This window comes from Metarhizium robertsii (assembly GCF_000187425.2).
Source record: "Metarhizium robertsii ARSEF 23 chromosome Unknown MAA_Scf_13, whole genome shotgun sequence".
Taxonomy (NCBI): domain Eukaryota; kingdom Fungi; phylum Ascomycota; class Sordariomycetes; order Hypocreales; family Clavicipitaceae; genus Metarhizium; species Metarhizium robertsii.
In genome coordinates, this window is record NW_011942153.1 from 258,358 (window position 1) to 279,654 (window position 21,297).

Genomic DNA, 21,297 nt, shown 5'->3' on the forward strand with positions numbered 1-21,297 from the left:
CATGTAGTGTTTCCAAACATCCTCCACCATATCTCGGCTAGCTTTGAGGCGAGTCCTCTTCCCCTTGGATGAGCACGTATTTGAGGATATCAGATAGTGAAATGACACCCTTCAGTTTGTTGTCGTCGTCGATAACAATCAGTCTGTGTACTCGGCTCTTTCGGATCGTGTCAAACAATGAATCCAGTCGATCCCCCTCCCCGCATGTGTAGATACCTGGGCTGTCTTCTGGCCGTTTGCACAGTGCCTCCCCGATCGATCCATCCAGTTCCTCGTATGCACCCCCTCTAATGCAGGGAATGACGTCGACCGCCTCAAAGGCATTCAGGACCCGGTTTTCCGAGTCCACAATCGGGATACAGCTAATGTTTCTATCGACCATCAGGTGGATGGCATCCAGAACCGTATTATCCATGTGCATGGTGGCCAGGTTGGAATAGGTGCCCAGGCCAATCTCTCGAACCGTCTTTTTGAGCATTACAGTGTTGTGTTCGTTATTGACAGCGATGAACTTGAGGATACGATATTGAGTAATGACGGATATGACCGTCTCTCTGCCTGTCTCGTCGTCTATATCCACGAGGGGAATACGTCGCGCACGAGTCTTAAGCATGCGTCGGCACGCCTCGTAAAGCGGTCGAGATGGATGCACAGATACCGTTTCGATTGGAGTGGCACCTATTGCCTTTTCGATATCTAAGCCAACCTGTCTTAGCATGCATACGGCGGGTCCGACGGCTTTTCCCACTGTTTCTTGGTGCAAAATAGTCTCACCTCGCAGACTACTCAACCGAAACTGGTCAAGCTTGCTCATCTCGTCTGGAAATTGGCAGTAATATTGAATGACGTTGATATAATCAGTGGCCGTCAGTATGCCGGCAAAACGTCCTCTCTGTGAGTCCCATAGCGGCGCAGAAACGATTGCTGATGCGAAGCAGATTAGCCAAAGAGCGAGCAGTTGTTTGGGCTGTCTTGGGCGGCCATGGGTAGCAAACGGTGCAAAGGCAGACTCACTATTTTGTATTAAGATATTAAGCGTCTTCTTGATGAGGAGGTCGGTGTCCAAGACAATGAGACGGAAGGATAGCGGCAGGACATCGTAGCTGGTGCGAACCTTGAGAAAGTCCCGAATCGCTTTCTGGAAGAGACAGTTAGCCTTTGTGCGACGTCGGAAAGGGCCTCGCTAGGCCCACGAGAGGAATTGCCGAGAAGGAGGCACAAAGCGAATGGTCCATACCAGTCCTTGACGTTGTTCCTTATCAAGCGGGCTCGGCGGGCTCAGTGTGCTCGGGTTCGAGGTCGGCTCAGATGCAGCTGCTGCCATGGCGCTGCCGTGCGAGGTCTTGAAACGGAGATAGGACGAGGGAGCGACAAATCGAGGCACACGGAGGGCGGGTTGCTCGTGGCCGTGGCCGTGGCCGTGACTGGGAGCGGCAGCGGGAGCGGGAGCTGAACGGGGAGCTGTTGCGGTAGCGGGAGCTCGTCCAGGAACCGGCGCCGTAGTAATTGACCGAGTCGCAGGATTTGATGCTTGTGCTTGTGCTCTGGCTGCCGTTGGTGGTTGTGCTGATGGAGGTGGTTCCTCAGCGGATGGTCCAGACCCAAGTCCCGGTGCCAGCCCAGACATGGCGCCAGTGACCTGCTCACGGGACGCAATCTGGGCTTCGACATTGGTCTGCGTGGGGTCGGCGGCAGGTTGGACGCTGGGGGGCGCCGCTGCGGCATCTCTTTCGTCCATTCGAGGTATCGGGCAGCTGTGTGTCCGGTGTATGGCGTATCGTTGTGTGGCCTCGCGCGTCACAGGTGGTTTTGGACGGTTTGTAGCAGTTGGCCCGGCACCTGGGTGATTATGGTGATGGTCGAATGGTGGAGGGGGAGGGGGAGGGGGCACCGGACCCAAGACACCGAGACAGTTGCAAGCAAGCTTCTCAACATCTACTTCGTACCATGGTGGGGAAACCAACCGTTGACATCTGGCACTTCAAATGGCTTCAGACGTCGCCCGTTATCGCGGTAGTACCTGGGCAGAAATTTTGGAAAGGCATCATCCGATTCTTCCCAACGTTCTAGGGCCGTGCTAGGAGAGTTTAAGGGCATGCGGTTCAAATAGCTTAATTCACAGGGCTAGCGATTATCGAGCACCATGTGCATGCATATTATGTGGGTGCGAGTTGCGAAGCCATCTCGCCTGCGGCTACACTGCCCTACCCTAGAGCGAGGCTGCCAGCGATCGATTTTCTGCCCCAGCTGGTAAACACCCTCCAATGTCAATTTCACACCATCGTGGGGTAGGTATTCAGGTTAACAGTGTACCTTGTAAATACGGACTATGTACGGAGTAGCCATCTGGGACAAGAGTATCCCAGACCTGCCGAGTACTGCACAGTGGTGGAACATCACCCGCGCACAAGGATACACCCTTGATCGCACAGCGTCACATGGACCACCCAATCATGTAAAGATGGCGCCACAGTCTGTACGTGCGTCTCACCCAGCGGGCACTGGCGACTTGATTGTGGACTAGCACAACACTGGTAATCAAATAATTACCAGACGGGATGGTCCCCTGGCCATCGATAGTGCAAGTCTGGGGCAAACATTGAATGCTTTGGTCGGAATGCCAATTGTACGCACAGCAGGGCGGGGCGTTTTAACGTTTAGACAGCTCGGATAGTCCCTGTGGGGTTGACGAGAGGCGACGACCAATGTGTGCGCTCCAAGCAACACTCACAACCTTGGTGAAGACGATCCATGGGAAATATATCCAGCATGGGATGTGCTCGGGGCTTTGTTGTCGTAGTGGTGGCGCGCGATGACAACGAGAGGGTGTAATCGGCAGTAGAAATGCAATGCTGTGCACTACATGATCACAGACGAGGGCCGTCTTGGGGCACGATGACTGCGCGTTGCGGCCTGCGTCAAGTTTCCCCGAACACAAGGTACTTAGTAGGTAGTAGTGCCACGATCTCCTCGCTGGTGGCTCCTGGACAAAAATAAAGAAATGAATTTCTCGGCAAAGCTATCAATGAAGCAAGTACAGTCTGATGCCAGGAGGCATTCGTATTTTCCCGAGATTCTAGTGCATTGCACCGACACGCGCGCCGAAGCATAGCCAGGTGCAGAAGTACATGGACGCATGCACGGTTAAGTGATCCATCTCACGCGCGCTCCCGGCACACGTGCGTTTTTTTTGTTTCTTTTCGTTCTATTGCTTGCCTGAAGCGCTTTGAATGTACGGGGGCATAGCATGCCACCGAAAACACAAGAGGTTGCAGAGACGCATTAAAGCGACAAAAACCACCGTGGTCGGAGTTGCTTGCGAGCCTTCAGACTTGGACACGGAGATGAGCAGGCGCCAAGTCGGAGCAACCCTTGACAATCAATCACGGTACGGAGTACGGAGTACACGGTATTGATTGTACGGAGCTCTGCCAGGCGTCATATTTATTGTTAGCCGGCTGGGGTTCAGGCAAGTGAGCAGGGGGCCTATCCAGCCCTTGCTTTCCCGCATGTCCTCCCAGGCAAGCACTTGGGACACTTGAGTGGAATTGACATGCCAGAGTACGGGCTGGTGGAGGACGAGTTGTGAGTGCTCTCGTGGCCATGATTCAATGTGCGGCACGTAATGTGGAGCGAGCGAGCTGCAGTGTGGCGCATGGACAATGAGAGACGGTCGAAGATTGAGTTGAGACGTCGTTGACGCTGGCCGTTGACATGTACATGTCTGATTTTGAGAGGGCTAGACGTGGCGTAGAGAAAAGAACATTGAAGGCCTGGCGCGCAAGCCAAGGCCTCCAAGGGCAGATTGACGTTCAGACATGGATGGATGAATGTCCAGATGTCCAAGGGGCCAACTGGTCCCTCGAGGCCGGGGGCGACTAATGAAGTTACCTTGAATGCATTGCGTGCCATCAACCAGACTGGCGACTCGGGCGGTCCAATTGCAACCGACCCTATTAAGGACGACCAGACTCAATGTCCCTTGCTACTAGCTGGTCGTCCGTACTACCGCCTACAGTTACCCACATGGAGTGTAGCCTTGCTCCAGACATGGATGTCCAGATGGCGATTGACGCCAAGTGCTCCAAGCCAGTGCCAGTGCTCCCTTCTAAAGTTGCCGGCACTCACAGCCCCAGCCTTGAATGCCACGCCGCGCCCGTCGCCCGGTCCTCTGGTCCCAGGCTCAGTTCCAGTCCCAGGACTCAACACCAGACTCGCCTTGTCCACATGCACACATACCATCCTCACCCCCCCGCCAACCTGCTTCACTTTGGAAGCTTGCCAACAATCACCAGAGCTCACTGGTCTCGTCCCCTCGACTCCATCACGCCGCGCTTGCGATCGACTTCAGCTCAGCCTGACCCATAAGCTGCCGGGGTTCCTGGGTAAGCAGCCGGTTGCTGAGCTGTGACGGAACCTAACGCTAGGAACAATCCGCTGTTGCTCCGACCTTGAGGCACATCACCAGCCCGCATCATCGTCATCAACATCTTGTCATCCACAACACCGCTCCATCCGCTGCCATCCGGACAACTGCACATTGTTTGCCGTCCCAGTCATGGGTAACTGCTGCTCATCATGCTGTGGAGGTACGCTGTTTTCCCTTCTCCCGACCCGTCTGCCAAGGTGTTTACGGTAACAAGAACTGACGCGACTCATCCTAGGCCGCTCCCGCGAAGGTCTGTACGAGCCTGTTTTGGCCGATAGCGAGCGCGAGGCCGTCGCCGACCTGTTACAATATCTCGAAAACGTTCGTATCTAGACCGCCGTAATGGCACCACGACACCGCTCTCGTCTTGCCATGCTGACTGAACTTGCAGCGTGGAGAGACCAACTTCTTCTCCGGAGAACCACTCAGGGCTCTTAGTACCTTGGTCTTTTCAGAAAATATAGACTTGCAACGCAGTGCAAGTCTTACCTTTGCCGAAATCACTGAGAGAGGTAGGCCTGCAAAGCCAGACCCGTTGAATCATGCCTGTCTGTCCATGCTCCATGATGCTAATACCCCCGCGCCCCAGATGTACGAGAGGTTGACCGAGACACACTGGAACCCATTCTCTTCCTGTTACAAAGCCCCGATATCGAAGTTCAGAGAGCCGCTAGTGCCGCCCTAGGCAACCTTGCCGTCAACAGTATGTGCCTTGACAAAGACCTCATCTGCATGCCCTACGATTAACCACGTACCTACAGCTGAGAACAAGGTCATAATCGTCCAGCTTGGAGGATTAACACCGCTCATCCGACAGATGCTATCGCCAAATGTTGAGGTCCAGTGCAATGCCGTAGGATGCATCACCAACTTGGCTACACATGAAGAAAATAAGGCCAAGATTGCACGGTCTGGTGCCCTGGGCCCCCTGACGAGGCTTGCCAAATCCCGAGATATGCGTGTGCAGCGGAACGCTACCGGTGCTCTCCTCAACATGACACATTCTGGTATGTCACCAGACCTTTCTACTTTCTTCTGGACAATTCGCTAACGCGGACGAATGCTATAGATGAGAACCGACAGCAGCTCGTTAACGCCGGCGCTATTCCCGTCCTAGTTCAGCTCCTCTCTTCTCCCGATGTTGATGTACAGTACTACTGCACTACCGCCCTCAGTAACATTGCCGTTGACGCCAATAACCGACGAAAGCTGTCGTCCACTGAACCAAAACTCGTCCAATCCCTGGTCCATCTCATGGACTCCTCGTCCCCAAAGGTCCAATGTCAGGCTGCGTTGGCCCTGCGAAACCTTGCGTCCGATGAAAAGTACCAAATTGAGATTGTCCGAGTCCAAGGCTTACCCCCGCTCCTTCGTCTCCTTCAGTCATCTTACCTTCCCTTGATACTGTCGGCTGTTGCTTGTATACGAAACATCTCCATACACCCAATGAATGAATCGCCCATCATTGACGCCAACTTCCTCAAGCCACTAGTCGACTTGCTCGGATCCACCGACAACGAAGAGATTCAATGCCACGCCATTTCAACTTTGCGCAACCTGGCAGCCAGCTCAGACCGAAACAAGGCTCTGGTATTGGACGCCGGCGCTGTCCAGAAGTGTAAACAGCTGGTGCTTGATGTGCCGGTGACGGTACAGTCGGAAATGACGGCTGCCATTGCAGTTTTGGCTCTTAGCGACGATCTCAAGTCGCATCTTCTCAATCTCGGAGTGTGCGATGTCCTCATACCCTTGACTCATTCGCCCAGCATCGAGGTTCAAGGCAACAGTGCTGCTGCCTTGGGTAACTTGTCCTCCAAAGGTATGTTTCATAAGTGCTTTAGTATTCTACCGGCCCTGTGCTCATGCATCATGTTAGTCGGCGACTATTCAATCTTTGTTCAAAATTGGAACGATCCAAATGGAGGAATACACGGATATCTTAGCCGATTCCTGCAATCAGGTGACGCCACATTCCAGCATATTGCAGTCTGGACCTTGTTGCAATTATTCGAGTCTGAAGATAAGACTTTGATTGGTCATATTGGCAAAGCCGACGACATTATCGAGAACATCCGAGCTATTGCAAACCGACAAGTCGAAGCTGAGCCCGAGTTTGAAGACGAGGATGAGGGCGAAGTGGTGAATTTGGCTCAACGTTGCCTGGAACTGTTGGGTCAGAGCATGTCTAAAGCCCACATCGAGGGCTAAATCTCGCAGCTGGCACAGCATTGCCTGCCAAGCGACAGCGCATTCCTCGGTCCACCGGCAGACGAAGCAACTTCTGACTCTGGCGGCTATGTACACCACTGTTACTGGATCAGTATGGCCGATAATATTGTAAAAGGCATAAGTGATTTCCCAAGGCGTCTGGGGCTGTTATATCCAATTACTACCGAGAGAGAAGGGTTTCTCTCACCAACTACTGTTCCCCCCTCACATCCAACCTTTGATATGATCAAGTCCCGTTTTGTTGCATCCATCATTTTCTCTCTGTCTCTTTGCGCTACAACCGCCTGGCGACATCTGGCGAGAAGGGCGTTGTCACGTTTGCCAGAGTATTCGTGGGCGCAAGGTAGTCATGTGATTGGGAGGCATCTCGGGGTCACTCTTCTTTTGTACAAAGCATATTTGGTTTGGCGAAGGACGTTTATTAGCCTAGCATTGAGTTTTTTTTTCTAATTTGCAATTTTCCTTTTACAGGGGATGAATATGCGGAGGCAAAGCATTCAGGCGGCAGCTGTAATTAGATAAAGTTTACAAGCCTTGTTTTATTATACCCAGTTAACCTAATTTGCCCGTATGTATCCTGCAGTGACGTGGGGCTCCTTGTAGATGAACCCGTAACGCCATAATTTACAGTGTCAATATTACCAGAGAGTATCATAATGTGAAAAGCAGGCTTTAATCATGGTTCATTCGCTCGAATCCGCTATCAAACCATTTTCTCTCTCGCCAGGGCAAAATCTTGGCAACGACCTTGCCTTGAATAAGAGCCAGCGGCAGTGGCCCAAACTGTCTCGAGTCTCTCGAAGCCGGCAGATTATCACCTACTATCCAACAATGGCCCTGGGGAACCTGTCAACGGCCAAGTCAACTCTTGCACCAAGAAACCGCAAAACTCGGGGTCAACAAATCATAGTACCTGTATCATCTGGTCCTCCCCATTCTCCCCAGGTGTACCCAGCGACACGTAGTCGCCTGGCATGCCGACTACCCTCTTGACGCCGTTCTGGCTCGCGAAGATGGGGATCTTGTAGAGAACCAGGTCGCCTGTGGTTATGCCGCGGCCCAGGCGGTGACGCATGTCTGCGGCGATCCAGTCCCCGTCTACTGTGAAGGTGGGTAGCATGGAGGGCCCTTGGGCAGGGGATATTTGGACGAGCTGCGTGAGGGTGAGGTGGGCGAGGCAAGTCATTTTGAGGGTTGACAGGGCGAAGCGGATGGGGTGGCCGAGGAGGTGGGTGAACATGATTGAGGGCGGGGTGAGGCGCGGCGGTTACATTGGAGTTGGGTAGACGGGTTTTCCCCTGGAGGAGAGGGGAGGGATAATTGAGCTGGTGAACGGTGATGACCTTGCTGAGTGATGCGCGATCTGGACGTTGAAGGATCGACTGCCGACCGCCAATGTCTGGTGGATGTGGAGGTGAGCCCGCTGGCCGGGGTTGCTATTGGCTGGGCGAAGAGCTCGTGTGACATGACGATTTCACCACCCGCTGCAGATTAACCTCCCAACTCCAAGCTTTAAAGCTCCATCTCCCTCCTGTTTCCTCACTTGCAACCCCCAAAAGACTCAATTGGCCTGCAGACGACGGGCTGTGGCAGACCGTTCGACGAGCACCGCAATGAGACCAATGCCACAATGCGTATACAATTCTCGGCGCGCTCTCTACCGGGTCTTTGTCTCCCCGTCTGAGGCACCGGCTCTGTCCATCGTCTCGCGACTTCAGCTCTCCCCTCTCCCGGCACCGCACAGGAACGCCCTCACAGCGACCCAGGTCCGGAGGTACGCGGCCAAGCCGCCGGCCCGCGGGCCTCGCGGCCAGACCTCCGTCGCCGCCGCGGAGCAGCTCGCCCACGACAACCGCGGCTTCGACAAGCGCTACACGACGCAGCAGGACATTGCGCGCTCGGGACGCGACCGCCCGCCGCAGGACCACGAGATCACCGACCCGCAGATCATGGTCATTGACAACGGCGCCACCGAAGGGCCCCTCGCCACGTCCTTTGTCCTCACGAGGCTCGAGCCGCACGAGTCCCTGCGCATGGTGCAGCCGTACGTGCCCGCGGATCCCAAGAACGGCCGGCCCGGCGCCCAGTGGGCCGTGTGCAAGATCGTCAACAAGCGCGACGAGTACGAGCGCCAGAAGCAGCTCAAGGAGAAGAAGAAGGCGGGCGTGGGCAAGCCCAAGACCAAGGAGCTGGAGCTGACGTGGGCGATTGGGGAGCATGATTTGGCGACCAAGATGCGGCAGATGGGGCAGTTCTTGGGCAAGGGGATGAAGGTGGAGGTTCTGGTGGCGCGGAAGAAGGGCGGCAAGCAGGTCGATGGGAAGGAGGCCGAGGGCGTGGTGAGGCGGATCCGGGACGAGGTCGACAAGGTCGGCGGCAGGGAGGGCAAGAGTGCGTCCGGGGCGGTTGGGGGGACGTATCGCCTGTATTTGGAGGGGAAGCTGAATTAAGCTTGAGGCGACTGAAGGGGCTGCTGGTTCTGTTGTGACTACGGAGGTTGAGCTGGCATGTCGTGGCATGGGGAGGTTTCTTCAAGGTGCACGTGGCAAGGGACGCATGAGCGCATGGTACAAGAGTACACTTGATCCGGGTTTCCTAGTTGTATCCGTCTATTTAAAGCCAAGTCGTCAAAGTCGTGAACGTGCTTCCTCTTCTTTTCGTACCCGCCAAACGCCAAAGATGAACCAGCCAGCCAAGTCGTTTTCCTCTGGGCCAGAATCCCGCACAGCCCCCTTCACAGAATCTCGTCATCGTCGTCGTCCGCAATAGCAGCTGGCTTACTTGCCCCCGGATTCGCGGGATTGAACCCATCCTCATCCTCGACAGCATCGCCGTCGTCGTCGTCGTCATCCGCCTCCTCCATTAGCGCGCCAAAGCGACTCCCGCCGGTCTGCTCATCGCCCGCGTCTCCCTCTACAGCATCCTTGTTGATGTCCTCCCAGGTCCTGCTCCTCCTCTGCACGTTCTTGGCCCGTCCGATGCTCTTCTCAATCTTCTTGCCGGTCCGCTCCGTGATGGCCTCGGCCATCTCGAGGCCCTTCTCGTGGCGCTTGCGCATCTTGCTCGTCATGCGGGACTTGCGCACAGGCTTGCTCTTTTTCGAAATGCCCGCCGCGCGGTGGACGGCGAGGACCGAGGGCCGCGGCGCGCTTGAGGTGCTGCGCTTGGGCAGCGGTATGTCCTTGAGGGACTTGTCCGTGTCGATGGAGGGGGATGTGGCGCGGCGCGCGGCGCGGGAGTGTTTCGAGGGCCCTGGGACCGTTCTTGTCAGTGAAGAGATTCATGGAAGAACCAGGTGACAATGGTGCGTACCTTTGCTTTTGGCCATGGTGGGCGGTGGGTTTGTGTGGACGTGTGAATGTTTGAAGTTGAGGGCCGGTCTGGATGGATATATTTTTTTCTGACCGCCCCCGCGATAAGTTTTGGCGGGATACGCAGGCACGCTAGCGATAAGGAGCCGCTGTGGCGTTTGCGGGTCAGCTTGTGGTGGGGTAACCCTAACCCTGGAATTGTTCCTGGTACGTAGGGCACCTTGGCTGTAAAATGATGTGAATCTGTATATTAATACATGCCTTATTAATCTAAGTGAAGGTAAGGAACTAACCGGACCCCACGTAGGACACTATTCTCTTGTATAAACTATGATTCTCTTGTATACATTATGATTCTCTTGTATACACTATAATTCTCTTGTATACACTATAATTCTCTTGTATATATTGTTATTCTCTTATATATACCATTATTGCATTATTCTCTGGCCTTGATAGATGTCATCTTAGCTGGGAATTCAATTCTGCACGCGTCTGGAAGCTGCCTCAATGTTAGTACGGAGAGACCCTCGCCATGCAATGACGTGCTCTCTCACTTCTTGTGTGCTCAATGATGCTGAAAATCTCACACCTGAAATTCGTGTTCGCTGAGGATTTGACGCAGCGAGACAGGCCTAACGACGTCAGTCGAGAGTCCCAGATGGCGGATCGCATCGCCGTGGCATCGAATAGCACGTGAATCGATCGAAGAGGTTTGTACGACGACCCTGCCATGGCGATGCTGGCGGGCGACCATATCCCAGGCTTCCGTGGCGGCAACCCCCAGAGAAAAGTCCGATGTCCCCCGTACCGTTATGATGACCGACTGCCCATTTCGAGCCCTCTGGTAGCGAAAGAGCATTGCCACACCCCGTCTGCCATTCCACAACTCCATCGTGTCAAGTCTCGGCATCTTGAGCGCGGCGGCAGCGGCGTCTCGAAGCATGTTGTTGATATCCGAGGGGTCTGCATCGTGAGTGAGGACCCTCGAAGTGAGCACCAGAGACGTGAGCTTCTCCCACTTCCATGGACCTTGACGCGCTGCGAAGAAGAAACCGGCGTCGACCATGAAAGAGGCAGATAGCGTCGTGAGGTGCAGGCTGGCGTTGGCAAGTTTCTGGCTCACGGCCGAGTCCGGCTCCCTGATAGTGGAACGCTGTGAATATTTTTCCGGGTACGACTCGTTGAAGTTCTCGAATATCGTCAGCTTGCACAACTTCGTCGAGGAAAAAGACTCCATCAGCGTCTGGTTGCCTGTACTCTGGTCGGTCAGCGGCTGTGTTGACTCGCCCAGGGGTCAAGTTAAAGCAAGCACTTGCGTATATCGGTAAAGATCTGAAATATGTCCCACTCCCTCCAGGGCTCGTAGCAAAGCTCCTTCATGTTGGGGAAGCGCGTGAGCATGTTGGCGAGCGCAACCGGCTTCCATCTTCGGCGCGTCTGCTGGCGGAGGAGAACGACGCCGACGACGGGCACGAGGGGGAGACTCCGCCACCAGTGCATCTCGAGTTGGTCGTCGTCGAAAGGCCCTTCGATCATGATTTCTTCGAATGTCTGCTCGATGGCACGCCAGCTGGGCGTAACGACCTGTCGCCCGGCAACCCAGCCATGAGCTGGGTCGTTTATCGGGGTCGTGTCCTGTTCGTGTCCACGGGGAGACGAGCACTCGTCGAGGCTGCTGTCTGAGCGGAAGCTGAGGTGTTTGAACCAGTGCTGGTTGTCACTGGGCGAGTACACACTGATGTCGAGGATCAAATCGCCGCGAGGCTCCCATGCGGAAAGTGTCGTGAACAAGCTATCAAACGCGTCTGCGATGAAATCGTTGTCCAGGCGCCGAAATGACAAGTAAGTGGTATCACACTGTGTGCAATCGTACTGCGTCAGTTCCACGCGGAACCAGACGTAGCGAATCTGGCTTCTCTTTCGGAACAAAATAGCTCGAGAGTCGAGGTCTGCGAGCCGCGGTACTGTAAGGCTGATCTCGGCAAAGTTGAGCGGCTCGATAATTGAGTGCCAGTCTCGGGAAACGGTTGCGAGCCGGCTGCATTTCCCACCGAGAAGGGGCAGAAGACTAATGATGTTGTTTCGGATTTCGGGAGGTAGATGATTCCAGGAGGTTCTGTTCCTAGACATGTTGAATTAGGCGTGCAGAAGCTCAAGTATACGGATGTGATGGGATGAAATGGGTCCAAGTTTGAGACGCGCGTTTCGGGATTCAACATGTTTTGCCAGCATAGGCAGGCTGCCTTTTTATGCCTGATCTCGAGGAACACCCGGCATATGATTGATGCATTTTAACTTTTTATTTAATGACAGTGAAGCGCCGACTGTGGCGCCACACGTCACTAAGAGACTTGGTTACCTGCATGGCATTACTTGTAGCCGCAAAGGCGAAAGAACAATGTTCAAGTCTGTTATTAGATGTCACTTTGCCTTCTCCTCTGCCTCCGACTCATGATACGTTGACCTTTCATCAACACAGTCTTCTCTGGCTAGGTCTCGTTTCGTATTGGTACGATTTTCTCGTGCATTAGATATTTATAACTCACACTCTGGCCTGGAGCAGTTCCTCCAGATGTGTAACATCTAGCTAAAGCATTGATTTTACAGGGCTAGAGACAATTTGGATTACTAGAGTACTTGGACAGAATGTTGTCTGCACTGGATTTAACTGCTTCAAGATGATGGACTGGATTTGGCTCCAATTGTCTCGCCCCCTAAAGCAGGAGCTAACTTTGAAGCTTAATTTAGTTATCCAACACCAGACTCCAGACTAAGCCTTTGTTTTGCAACAAACTTTGAGTTTACATGCCTGGTTTAGATCGGAGCGATAATTTGACACTATGAAGATAAAGCGGCGCTAGCTTAAAAGGGCTTGACATCTGGACCATGGTTTCGTCGTGATGCCTGAGATATCTAGCATGTCGGTTCCAGGACGGTTTTGCAAATTCCTGGATCACGAGTGGTTTCGTAACAGGTATATACAGCAAGTAGTGTAACACGATTGCCACCAAGGACAGCCGATGACAACAAGTGTTTGCAGACTATATACATGTATATTGGATCCACGGTCCTACTCTTGATTAAGGGCATTTGCGCGTCTTTCCCAGCGGATCGTGGATGGCTGCATGGGCCTGGAAAACAGAGACGTATAGTCGGTCGGCGGCACGGCAGACGAACCATCCACGGTGGTAAACCTCATATTTCGCACAAGCGTGGCAATAATGGTGCACAGGTTCATATAGGCAAACTTCTCGCCGATGCAGCGATGCCGGCCAGCACCAAACGGGAGATACGGGCTCTTGGTTCCCTTGGAGACTTGTCCATATCCGTAATCAACCATGTCCCCCTTTTCCTCGGTCGACATGTTTTCCCATCGATGCGGATCCCAGACGTGCGCATTGGCAAAGTGCTCCTCGCTCATGTGTGACATGATTGGCGATGACACAAGCACTTTATCCGGCCCGATAACGTAGTCGGTCTTGGGTACCGGAATCGGCCGCATGACCTTTCGCATGATGGAGTGAATCGAGGAATGAACCCGTAGAGTCTCTTTGATGACGTTCTGCAGTAGAGGCAACTTATCAATGTCTGCGTACTGTAGGGGCTCAGAGCCGGTATAGCCAAGATTCCTCACTTGTTCCTGATACAGCTCTTCGACGATGTCGGGCCGAGACGCGAGGCGGAGCATGATCCAGGAGCTTGAGGAGGAAGACGAGTGCTGGCCCGCCATGAGCAGCGTGATCATCATATGCGCAATCTCCTTGTCTGGAAGAGGCGTTCCATCCTTGTAGACGCAAGTCATCAGATGCCAAATCATATCTGCACCTTGGTCGGGTATCTTGCCGGATACTCGACGATCGTTGATGATATCGATGTATATTGATCTCATCTTTGCATGGGCAGCGTCTCGGCGTCTGTTTTGTGGCAACGGTGCCCACGGCATCAGGAAGTTGATGGGCCGGAAGCCAAGATCGAGATCGTGGTATAGCTCTGCGAATTCAGCAGACAACTTTTCCCGGACCTCCCTGCCCTGTAACGTCCTGCTTGCTGTGAAGATGGTGATTTCAGCCATGGCAGCAGGGATGTTGACTGTACCAGATTGGCCCCTGAATGCAGGAGCCACTTTGAGGTAATCGACGACTTCTTTCTCGATCAGTGGCACGTAGGAGCATAACGCGTCGTGTGTTAGGCCAAATTTGACGAATTTCTTCTGCTCCATCAACTTTGCGTTTGGGCAGTCGTAGATGATGTCGCTGCCGAACACGGGCGTTGTAAGCGGGGCGTAGATTTCCTCGGCGTTGACGTCTTGCAGTTTGCCATTGAGGATGAAGTCGTTCCCTGGCAGGCCCAGATACACGGTCATTTTTCGGCCGAAAAGGACAAAAGTGAAGATGTTGCCATGCTACCGCGGAAGAAAAAAGACAAGAGTTAGCACAGGTACGATGTTACTATATGGTTTTGCCTTGGCAGAGCTTGCTTTGGACATGGCATATGATGTAAAATGAATGAATGATGGAGGCATTCTCGTACCTTTTTCTGGCATTGCGAGTAGAAAGCAAATGGGTCCAGACCGTACGACACGGCATTGCCTATGAAGGGTATCCAGTGAAATACCAATGGCGGTTCTGATTTACTTGCAGGAAGCTGTTGGCGGATGAGGTTGACGACAATCAAAAGAAGCACGAGCAGGAGTAAACAGCTTCCAAGAAACAGTATCGGGGAGGCATAAGCCATTCGTTTCAAATGCTCAGTGAATGGACGAAACTCCATGGTAGAGGAATGAACGGGGTTTGCCAGAGAGCAAAACGTACAGCTACCGAAATAGCCTTGCCCATGACACTTTGCACATTTATATCTTAATCTTTACGAGGTGATTGCACACGAAAGGAGCCGTTTACATACAATCCTTAGACGCGTGCCTGGCCACGGCCTTGTGTGATATGTTAAGACAGCCTCGTATTCGGATTTTGCAGCATGAGAGTACCAAGTAGGCTCGTATTCGCATCGGCCCGCATTGTTTTGCGAGATCCGGGGCTTGGCAATCGCAAAGGATGCAAAGCGACAGGCGAAAACTTATTGTCAGCTCTTGTTGCTGTATCATTTCCGCGTACAATTCAGTCAGATGGGGCCCATTGCATTACAAGTCATTCATTTGACGGCCCCTCGCGTTCGCATTCGTCTTCTGCTACTTGCGTCCCGCCCAGTTTGCAACCACTAACTTACGGCACACACTGCAACATCATCTGGCCATCGTGTAAAGGTAGCCTGGAACGTTGAACACATTGATCGAGCGCCTTTGGCAGCGTTTAATGTCCTTAAACCGAGAATGATGAATACTGATTATGAGAATGTTTGCGCCCCTTTCTTCATTGTCCGCGCTCGTAGCTTCTTTGTACACTTTCCATCATGAGAACCTTTTCCCTGGACGCAAAGTCTCTCCAAAGTGCCGTGACATGTAACTGTTGAAGTTGCGGACCTATAGGGTAGGGATAAATGGCTCTGATAGCTTCTTTCTTTGGCCGTGCCAATCTCCCCTGTGGCATCTTCCACGGCTGAACCTCGCCAGTCCAACCCTGCATCTCTTTGGTAAAAATGGCTCAACTGTGCTGCATCCGACGTCTCCTCAAGTGGTTATTCTAGTTGCCATACTATTCAGCTCGGGTTATTGCAACCTCCGGGAATCTCCCTGGCGTAGATACGCACCTGTCCAAGTGCATCTCTTGAAGAGAATCACCACCTAGCGTGAGGAGGCTGTCCGTCACTACTGAACCCAAAACCAAACCCAAGACCATCTTAGCTATCAAGCATCTTGGTGTTTTGGTGCAGAAAACATTTCACCCCCGGGGCGTGCACTTTTTGATGAGTTTCTGGTTTTGAAAAGTGGAGAGCAACACGGATCTCGGTCATTTTCCTACTGGTCCAGAATATGCCTCGCTACTTCCCGGCACATCAAACAGTGGAACAAGGCCCCACCGCGCTAGACCCCAAGGGGTGTCCCGCAAATCCTGTCACTAAATTAAAGCCCTCGACTTGGATAAAAGTAGAGGGAAGAATCGAGATGGAAAATAATAAAGACACTAGGCGATGCCATATACACTTATTAAGGCTTCTAGTAACGGTATTTATAACGGCATCCATCCTATAAAGTTTTCTTCTTAATAATACTATACCCAAGCTCGTTCCAGTCCTCATCAAATCTCTCTACCCGTTGGCAACTAAGTGGCACCATCTCTAGCGGCAGGCAGTACTTCAGGAAGCTCCTTCAAGTAAATGGGCTGAGTAAAGTTGGGCACCACCTGCATGTTGCCCGGGATCACGATGTTTTTCGGCCGCTTCAGGTCATTTATCCCGCCTTCACCCTCGCCGCCGGGACCAAGCGCAACAGTGTACCGCCTCAAGAACTCAATCAAGATACATTTCGCTTCTGCAGACGCAAAGAACCGTCCCGGACAGGACATGGTGCCATGCCCAAAGTTGAGGTTGTCGTTGCCGGTCTGGGTGAACTGGTGCGCATTTTCTTGGCCCGGTAGGCGGCGCAGCTCGTAGGAGCGAAACGGATAAAATTCGCTGAGCGGCGGTTGATTAGGGTCATAGTCGAGAGGCGACTTGAGGGTTGCTGGGGTTTTTACATATGGTGCGAGGGGGTGCACAAAGCCGATGGTGGCATTTGGCGGCATTGTCTGGCCGTTGGACAACTTGATGCCGTCTTTGGCGACTACGCGGCGTCCCCAGGCGACTGAGAAGCAGACCAGACTTTCGTCAACGGTTGTAAATGATGCCGTGAAATGTATGAAGGTTGAACTTACCGATATTTCCTGTTTTAGACTATTAATTTAAGAACACTTAAGCCGGAAAATAGGGACGAAGCGTGGCCATCTCACCTGGATTCATTCGCTGACTTTCACGTAGTAAACTATCTATCTTACGAAACTTGGGCAAACTTTCCTTGCGGAGCACATGCCCTTGTTCTTGGTCTAATACGGTTTGAATTTCTTCTTGAAGAGCCGGTATATACTCGGGTCTAGCAGCAAGATCAAAAATTGCGTTGGTAACTGTGATGGAGGTTGCGTGGATGGATCCGAAGCCTGATTGATAGATCGATTTAGCCAATTATGTACCATAGCAACATCCATCACATTCATACTTCAGCAGCAGGACTTACCGGCAAAGAGTTGCTCGTGCACCAAATGGTCAAAGTCTGTACCCGTCCGCTGGAGGTCCATCTGCTTCAGCATCCAGGAGATGAGGTTATACTGGTTCCTGGCCGGTTTCTTTTCTGTGTCAGCTCCTTGGTGAGTACCGATAATGAACTCATAGTGCGGCCTCAGAATCTTGGCTGCACGACTCTGGAGGTCTCTGAGCGCTTTCATCTCTGGTAAGAAAGGGACGAGGAAGGGACGGAGGAGTGGCTTGGTTCGCTGAATCGCTCGGATTCCTTGCACCATGGCCATAGTATATCCGATGGAGATGTCGATCCAGTCCTGGTCGCGAGACAGGGGAAGACCGACAAACATGCGTCCATTCACCAAAGCACTGAGCTGCAGAAGCTTGTCGTAGACGCCCATCTGCGTCCATGTTGAGATGCGGCCGAATTCCCGCTCCAGGGCATACGCCGACTCTTCTTGCAGCTCCGGCAGCATTCGACCAATATTCGCGGTCAAGTCGGTTCGGATGGCTTGGATTCCAATGGGATGGTCGGTCCCCAGGGTGGTGTACCTGCCGTGCATCTTGTCGTAGACCTCCCTGCGCAAAGAGAGGACATCTTGCGACAGGGGTTTGAGCTCGTTCAGAAAGCGATTAGGAAGTATGATCTTGGGCTGTTCCGTGGCAAGAACAAACGGCTCGTCGGGGTACTTTGAATACCGGAAAACACACCAGGTTTAGCAAAATTCGCCTATTGAAACATCTCGTGACAGCAGGAGGAGTGGGAGTGGGATCATACCGCCGTGGTTCCTTGTGTGATGGCAGCGATAACATTGCCGTTTTCCACAGTGACGTGGGGAAACTTCCACTCTTGTATGGAATTTTCGAAGGATGCTGATTTCTTAGAGTATAGCACGGCAATAGCTGAAGCCAAAATCACAGCTACGACAGTGGCCGGCAACCCCGTCAGTATAAACAAGTCCAATTCGCTTCCCATCATGCATGCCTTCGCGACCTTTACAACAAGGCAAAAAGATTGCTTGAGATTTCGCAAATTTTCAACAAACAAACATGAGCCTTTGCAGTATACGTCCAATTCACTGTCGAGATGGCCGGCTTGCCACTCTTGATACATGGGCGTTCCCCAGAGAGAATTCGCCGCCCGCAAAACTCGCCGGTCGCCATGAATCCGTCCACCTCTGGAAACTCCCAACCATGAAGCTTCCAGGTAGAAGTTTACATTATTTCTCTGGCATAGAATAATTTGTAAACTCGATATCAACCAGACACCGAGCATGGCGAAGCAAGAAAGCCTCCCCCGAATCCTTTGCCTCCACGGCGCCGGGTCCAACGGCGCAATTTTTCGAGTGCAAGGGCGCAAGATCTTCTCAGCTCTTGGCAAAGATTTCCAGTTCGTTTTCGTCGAAGCTCCGTTTCTCTCGACGCCCGGGCCTGGGATGGAGCTGTTTGCAGACTCGGGCCCCTTTTACCGATGGCAATGCGACATGGGCGCATCGCTGTCTTTCGACATTACGACGGACGAGGTCAACGCAGAGAGGGACAAGGTCAGGGCACTGCTCGAAGACCATTTGCTGAAAAAGGACGACGGGCAAGCGCTGTTTGTGGGCATCATGGCATTCTCTCAGGGAGCGCGAGTTGCCACGGGGCTTCTCATGCATCTGGCGCAAATGCGTCGACGAGGCCGTACCGACGACTTTTATGACATCAAGTTTGCCATTATAAATAACGCCACTTACCCCCCTCTATACCTCAACGATGAAATGACTGCCACTCCGGAAAGAGTCATGATTCCTACCTTGCATATCCACGGGTCAAACGATCCATGGAGGCCAGAGTCGGAGAACATGTTGGCCGAGTTTTTTGATTTGTCTTGTGCGACGGTTGCTGGATTTACCGGCAAGCATCAGCTTCCACTGGCGAAAGATGATGTAGATGAGGTCGTAACTGCAATACGCCGGTTATCTGCACATTCCACCCAAGACATTTAAGTGTTATTAAGCAAAGCGGCGCTTTGCTTGAGTTTTAACAATAAACCACGGCTGAAGCATGAGTTTGTATGTCACACGGTTACATGAGGGCTACGTTCAAGGGACATGGGGCAAAGACCCTCACTGACTTGTTGTATTTAAAGAGCGATCTTGAGGAAAACCACAGACTGTTATTAGATGAATTGAGTCATTGCTCCAAGCCTGTAGCTCTTGTCACGCCTGTGATCTTGTTAGTAATCATTTTAAACTTGATGTCTCGTGGAGCATTAATTTAATAGTACTAAATGTCCTGTCCCTATAGCTGCACTGCTGCTTCGTCGAGTGACGACGGGTTTGCCTCTCTAAAAGTCAAGTTATACGCCGGACTTAGTGTCGGGAATAAAACCAATGCCATGAGCCGTTGTGGTAGCCATTTTTGGGGGTGCTATGAAGAGACTGGTCGGTTTGGTTCGGGTATCCTTCGTCTCGCCAATACAATGACATGCTTTGCTGGGGATTACCTATTGGCAAAACGTATAACAACAACGCGGTGTCAATTTTTTTGTTCTAGGTCTTTCTATTCGTACCGGTGCATTTCGACGTGTATCTTGTACCGATTGACTGGCCCATCACACGGCGTCTTCGTGCGTCTCACGGTACCGGCGGCGCATTTCTAAAAAACCCGCCGGTAGAAACAAGTCCTCTCTGCTAAACACGGCTGAATTGTACAGAAACTCAAACCTTGCTTACTGTCGAAACTAACCTGCTAGACATGCACATATTCAGACCCGGATTTTCCTAGCCATAGTGTCGACTCAACATAATTCGTCTGAACTTGCGCAAACATCAGGAATAGAGCAGCCGTGGGCAATAAGCGCGGCGACATGGTAAAGGCAGCTGCTCTCCTGGTAAGCTTTGCAGCTACCATCAAGTCCCTCTGGTACGGCGGAAGCCCGTTCGCCGGGTTTACAGCCTTGTGGCCGACGGACGCGGATGGCAAATGGAGCATCCAGGCAGAAGGCATCCGGCTTGTTTTTACCAATGCAAATGGAGGCGCTCCAACAAACCTATTCATAAACGATACAAACGGGAACGAAATCGACCTCATTTTAGGCCTAGATAACCCAAAGGAATACGCAAACTACTTGGGCCAGCTTGGAGGGACAATAGGTGCGTCCGTGTCGGCCACAGGAGTCAGATGTACTGGGCTAAAACAAACTTCTATTTAGGTCGAATGGCCGGCCACATTAGCAATGCTAGCTTCGTCATCAATGACAAGAAATACCATACCTCTGCAAACGGAAACAACGGAACCAGCACATATAACGGAGGAGTCGGTGGTTGGGAGCGAACAACGTTTGACGTTGGCTCCCGCACAAGCAATAGCATCACCTTTGTTGTTTTTGACCGCGCTGGTAAGAACGGCTTTCCAGGAAATTCAGGGTCTGCTTTGACACACTCGGTATACCCGTATGAATGGCGAATCTCGTACGGCGTCACACCCACCAGGACTAGCGACCCGGTGCCTATTAACCTTAGCCACAAGACATTTTGGAACCTAGATGGATTTAGAGAGGGCTCAGAGACTATCAAGGAACATCGGTTACATCTGCCCTTTTCAGGATTACGACTTGAAGAGGACCAAGACCAAATTCCAACAGGTAATATTAAAGGAAATAAAAAAGACAGCGAATATGATTTCTGGTCACTACCAAGATCCTTAGACGTAGGCCTGGCACGCAAAGGGTCTTACGATGACCTCTTTCTAGTCAATCGGCACCAACCGTGGGAAATGGATAGCAACCCTGTCGCTTCGCTCTCATCGGTAAAATCAGGCATTACACTCAACATGTATACCGATCAAGCGGCAGTGCGCCTGGTGACGTGGGATAAGCCCTACTGTAAGCACATTTATTCCGCCTCGATGAGCGATTAATATTATATTCTCTTACGACCGCTAATAGATTATATTTAGCAAACTTGGCGCTAAAGGCAGCCCAGGGGGGCGCCAAAGTCGGCAAGAATGCGGCCATCTCAATGCAGATGATGGACTGGCCAGACGCCTTACATCACCCTGAGTGGCAGCGTGACAGTCATATTCTTTATGGGCCGGATAGAATGATGACGTCTGTGTCCAAGTTTAAATTTTCGGTTAAAGGCAGGACTAGCTGCCATTAGAAAGTTATGTATGAAG

At 52.3% G+C, this 21,297-nt stretch overlaps 10 protein-coding genes across 10 annotated transcripts; 4 read left to right on the forward strand and 6 right to left on the reverse strand.

Annotated features, from left to right (window-relative positions):
• Positions 1 to 37: 37 nt before the first annotated feature.
• MAA_01336 (nuclear protein SNF4) lies at positions 38 to 1,738 on the reverse strand (the record flags this gene model as incomplete). The annotated part of the gene is made up of 3 exons (XM_007819334.2): positions 38 to 924; positions 1,015 to 1,138; positions 1,238 to 1,738. The coding sequence occupies 3 exons, from the start codon at positions 1,736 to 1,738 to the stop codon at positions 38 to 40; spliced, it is 1,512 nt and encodes a 503-aa protein (XP_007817525.2).
• A 2,100-nt stretch (positions 1,739 to 3,838) lies between these two features.
• MAA_01337 (vacuolar protein 8) lies at positions 3,839 to 6,637 on the forward strand (the record flags this gene model as incomplete). The annotated part of the gene is made up of 7 exons (XM_007819335.2): positions 3,839 to 4,385; positions 4,665 to 4,750; positions 4,821 to 4,941; positions 5,019 to 5,132; positions 5,191 to 5,436; positions 5,499 to 6,248; positions 6,306 to 6,637. The coding sequence occupies 7 exons, from the start codon at positions 3,839 to 3,841 to the stop codon at positions 6,635 to 6,637; spliced, it is 2,196 nt and encodes a 731-aa protein (XP_007817526.2).
• A 693-nt stretch (positions 6,638 to 7,330) lies between these two features.
• Positions 7,331 to 7,898, reverse strand: MAA_01338 (Peptidase S24/S26A/S26B/S26C; the record flags this gene model as incomplete). Its single annotated transcript, XM_007819336.2, has 2 exons — positions 7,331 to 7,504; positions 7,572 to 7,898. The coding sequence occupies 2 exons, from the start codon at positions 7,896 to 7,898 to the stop codon at positions 7,331 to 7,333; spliced, it is 501 nt and encodes a 166-aa protein (XP_007817527.2).
• Positions 7,899 to 8,271: 373 nt separating this feature from the next.
• Positions 8,272 to 9,108, forward strand: MAA_01339 (Translation initiation factor 3; the record flags this gene model as incomplete). The annotated part of the gene is made up of 1 exon (XM_007819337.1): positions 8,272 to 9,108. The coding sequence occupies one exon, from the start codon at positions 8,272 to 8,274 to the stop codon at positions 9,106 to 9,108; it is 837 nt and encodes a 278-aa protein (XP_007817528.1).
• Positions 9,109 to 9,392: 284 nt separating this feature from the next.
• MAA_01340 (Ribosome biogenesis protein Alb1) lies at positions 9,393 to 9,986 on the reverse strand (the record flags this gene model as incomplete). Its single annotated transcript, XM_007819338.1, has 2 exons — positions 9,393 to 9,910; positions 9,971 to 9,986. The coding sequence occupies 2 exons, from the start codon at positions 9,984 to 9,986 to the stop codon at positions 9,393 to 9,395; spliced, it is 534 nt and encodes a 177-aa protein (XP_007817529.1).
• Positions 9,987 to 10,555: 569 nt separating this feature from the next.
• Positions 10,556 to 12,102, reverse strand: MAA_01341 (uncharacterized protein; the record flags this gene model as incomplete). The annotated part of the gene is made up of 2 exons (XM_007819339.1): positions 10,556 to 11,228; positions 11,285 to 12,102. 2 exons carry the CDS (start codon positions 12,100 to 12,102, stop codon positions 10,556 to 10,558), a joined length of 1,491 nt encoding a protein of 496 aa, XP_007817530.1.
• Positions 12,103 to 13,042: 940 nt separating this feature from the next.
• On the reverse strand, positions 13,043 to 14,706 carry MAA_01342 (Cytochrome P450 CYP51F2; the record flags this gene model as incomplete). Its single annotated transcript, XM_007819340.2, has 2 exons — positions 13,043 to 14,374; positions 14,503 to 14,706. The coding sequence occupies 2 exons, from the start codon at positions 14,704 to 14,706 to the stop codon at positions 13,043 to 13,045; spliced, it is 1,536 nt and encodes a 511-aa protein (XP_007817531.2).
• Positions 14,707 to 16,187: 1,481 nt separating this feature from the next.
• On the reverse strand, positions 16,188 to 18,112 carry MAA_01343 (Cytochrome P450 CYP5315A1; the record flags this gene model as incomplete). The annotated part of the gene is made up of 3 exons (XM_007819341.2): positions 16,188 to 16,708; positions 17,135 to 17,825; positions 17,915 to 18,112. The coding sequence occupies 3 exons, from the start codon at positions 18,110 to 18,112 to the stop codon at positions 16,188 to 16,190; spliced, it is 1,410 nt and encodes a 469-aa protein (XP_007817532.2).
• Positions 18,113 to 18,410: 298 nt separating this feature from the next.
• Positions 18,411 to 19,124, forward strand: MAA_01344 (citrinin biosynthesis oxidoreductase CtnB; the record flags this gene model as incomplete). The annotated part of the gene is made up of 1 exon (XM_007819342.1): positions 18,411 to 19,124. One exon carries the CDS (start codon positions 18,411 to 18,413, stop codon positions 19,122 to 19,124), a length of 714 nt encoding a protein of 237 aa, XP_007817533.1.
• An 863-nt stretch (positions 19,125 to 19,987) lies between these two features.
• MAA_01345 (Glycoside hydrolase-type carbohydrate-binding, subgroup) lies at positions 19,988 to 21,281 on the forward strand (the record flags this gene model as incomplete). The annotated part of the gene is made up of 4 exons (XM_007819343.2): positions 19,988 to 20,273; positions 20,333 to 20,764; positions 20,828 to 21,004; positions 21,079 to 21,281. The coding sequence occupies 4 exons, from the start codon at positions 19,988 to 19,990 to the stop codon at positions 21,279 to 21,281; spliced, it is 1,098 nt and encodes a 365-aa protein (XP_007817534.2).
• Positions 21,282 to 21,297: the final 16 nt, after the last annotated feature.